At 34.0% G+C, this 10,032-nt stretch overlaps 1 protein-coding gene across 1 annotated transcript in view; it reads right to left on the reverse strand.

Moving 5' to 3' along the window:
• Window positions 1–10,032, reverse strand: part of LOC107598848 (OTU domain-containing protein 7A-like) — an 84,940-nt gene that overhangs the window by 36,000 nt on the left and 38,908 nt on the right. Inside the window, exon 3 of the mRNA XM_016290290.1 lies at window positions 7,055–7,185. Within this exon, the coding sequence (XP_016145776.1) occupies window positions 7,055–7,139 (85 nt within the window). The 5' untranslated portion in view covers window positions 7,140–7,185. The remainder of the gene's footprint in view (window positions 1–7,054; window positions 7,186–10,032) is intronic.

Consider the following 10,032-nt stretch of genomic DNA (forward strand, 5'->3'; position numbering starts at 1 on the left):
AGACACGATTTTTAAGTATTTAAAAATATTTCAAATAGTTTTTACTATAGTTTTTATTCGTTTTAATTTTAAAGTCATAGTTAAATAAAAGTACTTAGATATTGCTTTTGACTTTATTTACATATGTGACTAAAAGGAATCCAAAAGTAATTAGATTACATTACTTTCATATTGTGGTACTTGGATTACGTTACTGAATACTTTTATATATATATATATATATATATATATATATATATATATATACGGGCTGCAATATCAAGATGGTGAAACAAGACACGATTTTTAAGTATTTAAAAAGATTTCAAATAGTTTTTACTATAGTTTTTATTCGTTTTAATTTTAAAGTCATAGTTAAATAAAAGTACTTAGATATTGCTTTTGACTTTATTTACATATGTGACTAAAAGGAATCCAAAAGTAATTAGATTACATTACTTTCATATTGTGGTACTTGGATTACGTTACTGAATACTTTTTCGATGAAGTAATTTGTAACTGTAACGGGAATACATTTGAAAAGTAACCCTCCCAACCCTGGATATTTTGAAAACAGCTGGGCGAGTCATGCTACTGGATTACTTGAGGATTAGCTTGTGGTAGCTGTTTGGACTCTCATTCTGACAGCACCCATTCACTACAGAGGAACCATTGGGGAGCAAGTGATGTGATGCCACATCTTCCTATGAAGAATCCAATCCATCTACACCTTCATCTAAATTTTCAGCAAATGTTCATTTTTGTGTGAACCATTCCTTTTTAAAATATATTTCCCTTTGAAGAAAATGAATGGAATTTTTTTTTCGGGAATGCAACTTGTGCACTCAGTCGGTTGTGGGAGTTTCCAAATCATTTGTGATCACATTCAAAAGCTATAAACAATTCCACAGGCCGACAATAACACTAGGGCATTCGGTGGCAATAGGGCCCACTAGTGGTAGGGCAACATGATGCCGCAAACAGGGAATTGCTGGCATATACATAGGTTACTGAGTGCATGTTACATAAATATCACTGCTTTGTGAGCGCTTCAGAGTGTCTGTGACGGCTGGGATGCTGCAGACAACTGGCAGGGTCTGCGATCTCGCCCATCCTATGACTAATAAGCCCACTTTATGTCTCATTAAATGCCCCCATTCAATAGTTGCACTTCTTCTTGCACATACAGATGGAGGAGCTGACGTTGAAAAGTTCCCGGCCGACCCGATGTTCGACCCCCTCTGCGGACATCTGAGCACATGTGTGGGATGATAACGACGTTCCTGCCTTTTGCGAACCACGCTTTTAAGATTCGTAGGATACAATGGATTACATAAGTAGAAGAAAATCACCATTTTATTTCCAGACCTAATAAGCCATAAACATGTGGATAGAGGGTTTTCCCCCCCAAGCTTTTTTGGATACAAAGTATGTCGTGCTTGACTGCAGCGGTGCCATTTATTTGGGATCTCGTGGGAGGACTAAAGGCACTTCATACCCTTTTCATTCATAACTACAGCTTGTTAGAGGCAGGATTGTTATCGTTGGAGTAAAATGTCAGCGGTGGGGCCATTTAAAGAGCATTAACAAATTGCTCATTTTGAATAACAAGCCTCGGACTCTGTGTTTTTACAGCAGAGCAGTTAGTACTGATCTGAGAAAAGTCTTATGGGTTTTTAGGAGAGATTGGGACAGGGAGGTGCTGATCCTAGATCTTTTTCTGAGGAACATGCTTGCTGAAAGTGTTTAACAGCTATCTATTAACGTAGAGTCCTCAGAGAAGGGTTTAAACGTACATTAGCACGGAGATGGTAGGAATGCTTATGCAACATCTAAAATAGTTGCTTCAGTACATTCACTCTTATGGATGATATGATTTATGGAGAATAAATGCTGGATTAGACAAAACACTCAACAAACTGCTTAATCTATGGAAATGCATATGAAGTAGTGGTTGCATCGCATATATGTGCTATTCTCTCTCTTTGTGTGTGTGTGTGTGTGTGTGTAATACAACGTGTTTTTACAGCAGAGCAGTTAGTACTGATCTGAGAAAAGTCTTATGGGTTTTTAGGAGAGATTGGGACAGGGAGGTGCTGATCCTAGATCTTTTTCTGAGGAACATGCTTGCTGAAAGTGTTTAACAGCTATCTATTAACGTAGAGTCCTCAGAGAAGGGTTTAAACGTACATTAGCACGGAGATGGTAGGAATGCTTATGCAACATCTAAAATAGTTGCTTCAGTACATTCACTCTTATGTATGATATGATTTATGGAGAATAAATGCTGGATTAGACAAAACACTCAACAAACTGCTTAATCTATGGAAATGCATATGAAGTAGTGGTTGCATTGCATATATGTGCATCTCTCTCTCTTTGTGTGTGTGTGTGTGTGTGTGTAATACAACCCTTACTTCATAGGCAATAAATTAATTAATTAATTAATTAATAATTTATTGTTCAGTGTAATGATCAGTGTAATGATAACAGTAGGATAAATTAATAATAATAATAAATAATAATGCTTAAATACTTAAATCTTAAAATGGTATAATAATTCGTAAATAAATAATATTACTGTAAAGTATATTATACAAACTACAAAAGTTATAGGATGTATAAATAAACAGATGGTATTTTGATGGATGGATGGTTAGATTAAATTTTTTAAATAATTTACATAATACTATATAAATAATAGTATGTGATTTATAAATAAAAAATAAATTATTATAGAATTTAATGTTAACTATAGCCTAGGAATTAATGAAATGAATAATAATTCTTAAATAATTCTGAAAATGTTATAACTTACAAATACAAAATTGCTGGTCTAATTTAAGTTATATATAAATATATATAAATTATAACAAATTTAAAATTACAATAAATTATATAATAACAAACTGTAATAAATAAATAAATAAATATTATAGTATGATTTAATAATAATGTTAAATTATTATTATTAAATAAATAATGCTGCTTAAATGTTATACTGTTAATATAATATAATAATATAAATGTTATAATAATTTATAAATAGATAAAATAAAGAATGAATGAACAATATAATAATAATAATAATAATAATAATAATACATAACAGTACATACATACATACCATATAAACACAATCATATACATTTCATAGTAAGAAAAAGTTCCATTTATGCTCTAATGAAATGACCCTGTTAAGAATAATTTTTCATGTGCTTGGGAATATCACCATGGTGATGATGGCGAGGCAAAGACGGATGTGTTTCTCTTTACTCCAGCATTCTGTTAAAAACAGCAGTGCTCTGTTGACGTCAGGCTTCAGACAGATGGATAATATCAACCTGTGATGTGTGACGGCTCTGGGGTGGTCTTGGCCAGGCAGGTGAGCACAACACTCGCAGCTGAACAGCCTCCTACTGTAGCTGATGCTGAGCAAGGCCCTATAGCTGAAGCAGCTGTGTGTTTGGGTAAAAATGTACACTTATATTCACCCATTATATAAGTGGCATAAAAATTGAGTGTCATAAAATTTATGTCAAAGCATTGGGGGAAAAAACATCCCTGGAGTGGTATTGTTCTCTTATTGTTTCTACTATCTTGCTGTTCTACCACCTTTTCTGAGAGAATATTGCTGTTTTACTAAATGTAAAAATTGTGATCTCAGGATATATATATATATATAAATTGTAATAAATTAAGACTTAAACATTATATATATAAAAATGTAATGTATTTTTATATATTATACATTTATTTACTTCTATTTTAAATTAAATTAACAAATTAACTATCGTATATAATGTTTTATTTACTAAATATGTATTTAATAATTAATATAAAATATTAACAATAATTAATTAATAATTATAATAATTGTATTATTATAACTGTTATAACTGATAATAATTAATAATAATAGTATAATTTATTTATAAATAAACATTCGTATGGTACAAATAAATTATAAATAAATAAAAGTATAGTACAATTTAGTGCTAACAAGATGAAATCAAATTAATAAATTTGAAAATGTTAATATAAAAATAAAAATAATAATAATAATACAATGTGATTTATAAATGATGCTGTCTAAAATGCTGTCTAGGTAGGACTGGAACACAGCCATAATTCACACTTTTTCTCCTGCATTTTTGAAGGACATTTTGAACTCCCTTATTCTTCTTTACATCGTTTCTCAAAAGAGTGCACTTCTTTTCTTCTGCCGGCTCTATTCGCCATCCTATTCTTTTCTATAGAGGGAACATTTCTCTCCCCTCGGCGATAGACAAACAAATATTTGTCTATATGTCTCTCACTCTCACTCTCACTCTCTCTTTGGCCCGGCTCCTCGGGACAGACTGCACTTGCAGCCCTCCACTCGTCAATGAGTTTCACTCAGTGGGCACAAAGGTCTCCTGGGGGAGCCTGGTGGTAAAGCCATCACACAGGCCCTAAATCTGCCCCGCCACCCACCATGGCAGGCCCTCCCTGCTGCCAATCAGAGCATAAAGTAGACCAGCACAAAACCCTTATCGCAGCAGAAACCAAAATCCTTGAGACCTGCAAATGAGTCTGAAACGAGTCGTAAGAGCCATCGATGAGCCAAAAGAGTTAAAACACAGGTCTAAGCACACTGCACTCGAGCCTAGACTACATGAAAAGAGAAGCTGTACATCAACTCATTATACTGGAGAAAACAACCTAGCTTGAATTAAATCTCAAGCACAGGGCCACTGTAGATTTGACGGTGCATTTTGCGCTTGACTGAACCATAAACCCTATAGCACACATGGGACAAAAATCAAACCTAGACACACAGACGCCACACAGACAAAGGCAGAGATGCATATCCTGTACTGTCCCAGCAGTACTGTAAATCTAGTAAAGCTTAGCTTTTAACCTTACTATATGAGGTTCAATAACAGCAACAAAACTCATTTTGAAGACGTCAAATCATAAGAAATTCAATAAAAGTTTCTCTTTTAATTTATACAGGTTTAAGGTGATTATACAATTGTAAAAATATATATTTATAAATAAACGTCCAAAAGTTCGGGGTCAGTTTTTTATCTATTTATTAAGACTTCTATTCAACAAGGATGCATTAAATTGTTCAAAATTGACTGTAATTATATTTATAATGTTGCAACATATTTCTATCTTCTATCTCTCTAAACAAATAAACACAAAAATAATAAGCTGCACTACTGCTTTTAACATAGATAAATCAGCATATTTCTAAGATTGCAGCATATTTCTATGATTTCTATGATTCTGATCATGTGACACTGAAGACTGGAGTAATGATACTGAAATTCAGTTTTACATCCCAGGAATAAATTACATTGTAAAATATGTTCAGATATATTATATTTGATACAATTTAACATAAAATGTACAAATATTTAATAAAATTAAATTTTTATTTTATTTTATGTTCATATTTTAATATATTAAAATACATATAATATATTTTAATTAAAAATATATAATATTATATTCATATTTTATTCGTATATTTTATAGAAATTTAATTTACTTATAAATTATTATACCTTTATCAGATTTTGCTGATTTTTTTAATTATTTATTTAATTTACTCTGTATAGTCTGATATCATTAAATTGTACAATATATATATATATTTTTTATTTATTTATTGTATATGTATTTATGGATGGAATGATGGATGCATTTATTTCTTTATTAATTTAGGTATGTATAGATGCATTTATTTATTTATTCCTATATACAAAACATATACAAAAATATCTATGTCATGGACGGTGCCTTATACCAGATATAAGATGAACAATACTGTGGCTTCTAAAGGCAACAGATGCACACTTTCACTTTTACAGCGCTGTTATGCATTACTTCAAATAATATAGCTGACATGCTATTTGTCACGAATCTTGTCCATGGTGCTAGCCACCAGAGGTTGCCTTCCTACTATATTGACTCTCACACCACACAGACTTTTACACGTCACCCTGGACTACACTTCCCATGTTCCATTTCACCGATTACATTCTCACCTGCAGCCAATCACACACTATAAATATGACGCCCTAACCTCTATTCAGGGCTGAGTATTGTTTGCGTTTATCTCTCTCCTAGCGACAGCAGCTTTACAGTTCCCTGTCCTAGTTTCTAGTTCCTAGTCTAGTCTTGTTCATTGCCTGTTTCTCTCGTGTTTACACTCTAGCCTGTTCTCTAGACTCGCCTGTTCTATGCCTGCCTTGAACTATACTTTCTGTCTTGGATTATCCCATTGTCTTGCCATTTCTGACTATGTTTGCACCTTGCCTGGACTATTGCCTGTGTTTGTAGATTACCCGTTTGCCTCGCCCTCTGATCGTAAAAGCCAGTTTGCACCTTGCCTGGACTATTGCCTGTGTTTGTAGATTACCCGTTTGCCTCGCCCTCTGGATTACGTTCTCCGTCGTTTGACCCATGCCTGTCTTTGGACTACTCTGTTGTCTTGCCCACAATATACCTTTTTTGACCATGTTTAATAATAAAGCTTTGCATATGGATCCGCACGCCTCTTGTCTTAGGCGCTCCGTAACACTATTACACATTTACTGGCGTTAATAAAGCCATTAATGGACTGAAAGCAAACTCAGCATGAGCGCTGAAAATCCAAAGCACTGTTGACACATTGAGAATTACATTCTCAGCAACACAAGATATTATATATATAAATATATATTTATAAATAAATGAAAATTGAACAACTCCAGAAACATCCACAAATAGCTAAAACATAATATACCTTACTAAATATAGTACAAACACGCAACAATTTATATACTGTTAAAGACCAGAAGTATTTGGAGTGGCTGTCAAACATTAGTGGATCATGTTCATAGAGACCAAGCCGAATACTTTTGGGGCTCTTAAATGAAGTTTCATCACCATTAAATGTAACAAGAGCAATAACATTGGGTGTCTACAAGAACTAATAACCAGCAATACATTAAAAATAATACATCTAAACAAAATGAACCTCCAGTACTAGAGCATCTTTTTAAAATAAGAGAAAAAAAGTGCAGATCAGGTCTCTTACCTTCCAGCAGGTCTCGTGCCAGACCCGGTTCTGCCCCTGTGGACCGAACAAAGTCTGACAGGACCGCATCCATGTCCAGAGTCATGGGATCATGTGGCTGTGCTGCCTGCCCTGCAGCTTCACGCTCTCATCTACACAAAAATCACAGGAAATATCATAGAAATCATTGAAGAACATCAAATAAAGGACAAAACAACAACAAAAACATGGACTGAGCACAAAATGCATTACCAGTACATCAGGCTATTATTTACAGTTTGATCACATTCAGATTAATCAGAGATGAATGCAGCCTGGGGAATGTGTGACATGACTGTGAGGAGTAACTGCACTGACAAAAAAAAATGATGTAGGGTTTACTTTGAAACAGTTTTCACTCAGAAAATGGTAGTAATGGTATATACTGTATTTACAACTGTTCTTTCAGGGCCTCAAATCTGATTGGCTGAGAGGAGTGAGATATTCTAGTGATAACAGCACTCCAATTGTTTTTTTTATAACCGTTTGTATACACTCTTAAAAATAAAGGTGCTTCATGATGCCATAGAAGAACCTTTTTGTCTAAATGGTTTCATAAAAACCTTTAACATCTGAAGAACCTTTCTGTTTTACAAAAGGGTTTTTTTGTGGTAAAAGAAGGTTCTTCAGATTATAAAAAGGTAAGAAAGAGATTTAAATAATCTTTAACTGAATGGTTCTTTGTGGAACCAAAAATGGTTCTTCTATGGCATCGCTGTGAAGAACCTTTTAAGCACCTTTATTTTTAAGAGTGTAACTCCACTTGCAGTATTTCTCACAGCGAGTGTCATGGCGGATGCCCAAATCCACTGTAATATTAAAAACCTATGTCAGACTAACAGAATTCATTAGCCGAAAGTTTTAGAAGAAAAACATTCCATGAACGCCAGTGAGCTTGCTGCATTACATTGGCAGGTTAGCATCCACTTGAGCATTTTGCAGCGCTCTTTTAGAGTTCCTCTGAAACACTCCACCTTCCCTAGCTCCACCTGCATAGATCTGCTACGGGTTATTTTATATGCTATTTGTGCAGCAGCAGTTTGTCTTAAATACTCACAGCACCGTATCGCGTATGCATTGGCAGTAGCAAGTTCCTATACTTGCTTGCAGCAGCAGCAATAATCTTCAACTACAGCAATAACCAACAGCAGCAGCAATTCAGCAGCAGCAGCAAAGCAGATCTATTCCGCCAAGACCAAACACATAAACATTGTCATATACATTACCATGCTTTTTTTGTAAAGCATACTCCAATAATCTGTGTTTCATATACTTTGAAAAATAATTTTTTGAGGGTGTGGAGACTGATCTCACAACAGCTGACAGTGAGACACCTGGATATGATTATATTATTAGAAATATTAACAAATTCCCAAAGTGAACAGATAATGTTACACCAGTGCTTTGCTGTGGGACACAGCTGTTTTGCATAATGCGCTTTAATTAGAGAAAAGAAAGATTATACTGTACTACGTTATTAAAGGGACAGTTCACCCAAAAATAAAAATTTGGTCATCATTTACTCTCCCTCATGTTGTTTCTTTCTTCTGCTGAACACAAAATAAGATACATTATTTTGAAAAATATTGGTAACCAAACCCCATTTTGGTTTCCTGAGTGACTTCCAGGGCCGCATTAACCATTGGGCTAGGCAGGGCTGAAGCCCTGGGGCCCGGACAAGGAGGGGGCCCATGATTAGCTGTGGAGTAGATTGACTGGTCATCAGTAGTGCCGATTGCCAGAGCCCCGCTCCTCACTTATTAGCGCTAATATTTAGTGGAGCTTTTCCATATATTCCATGCATTACCGTTAGAGATTAAAACGTTACGTTCGTTGGTTTACCAATCAAATGCATTTATTCTATATTTTTACTTTTGAACGACCCTTGCACCATGTATCAATCAGGTGATCGCTGCAATGTCCGCATTCACCTCACCTCTTAAGCTTTTCATTTAAACGCATTTTAAGCATTGTGGTTTAAAAACAAATTTAACTGTTCAGGGACATTAAGCAGTGGGGCAGAATTCATTTTGGCAAATGCGCGCATTAAGACGGTCACGGCGTGATTCGCATGACGCGCACCTGCTCTACAGCGCCAGTCTTGAGTTATTTTTCGCGCCTTGTGCTTAAACGTTCAAATGCACAGTTATGTGTCAATGTCTCCTCATCAACACAGTCATTTGTGTCTTAAATTAACGTTAATAGTTAAATATAAAGCATGTGTAGTAGTAGGCTATATGAGATCTTAATATGATGAGATTTTAAAAGGATAGTTCACCCAAAAATGAAAATACTGTCATCATTTACTCAGCCTCACGTTGTTCTAAACCTGTATGAATTTCTTTGTTCTCCTCAACATAAAAGAAGATATTTTGAAGAATGTTCGTAACTAGAAAGTTTCTGGTCCTCATTGACTCCAGTAGTGTATTTTGTTTTTCATACTATGGAAGTCATGGGGGCCCAGGCAGCAACTGTTGAGTTACCAGTATTGTTCCAAATATATACTTTTACAATCAACAGCAGAAGGAAACTCAGACAGGTTTAATTTTTGGGTGAGCTATTCCTCTAAAGCATTAATTTAGCTGCTATTAAAATTTATGTCAATAATGTTAATCAAACATTAGAAAGAAAATCACTCACTATCCTTGACCGAATTACTTTTGTAAAATAAATAAGAATGAATGTGCATTGAATTTATGCAGTGAAGACTATTCAGTTTATTTGTACATTTATTTTATACAATATAATTTATTATTCAGTGATTTAAGTGTTTCAAGTAGGTCTATTTTTTGTAATTTGTGGCTGTTTACTTGTCTTAAGTATAAGCTTGTCTTTTTTATTGAAATTGGTAACAAGAATTATGAAATTTCTTATTTCTTATAAAAATCATATTTAAAGCTATATATATATATATATATATATATATATATATATATATATATATATATATATATATATAT

Source organism: Sinocyclocheilus grahami, unplaced genomic scaffold, assembly GCF_001515645.1.
Source record: "Sinocyclocheilus grahami isolate Dianchi unplaced genomic scaffold, SAMN03320097.WGS_v1.1 scaffold257.1, whole genome shotgun sequence".
Taxonomy (NCBI): domain Eukaryota; kingdom Metazoa; phylum Chordata; class Actinopteri; order Cypriniformes; family Cyprinidae; genus Sinocyclocheilus; species Sinocyclocheilus grahami.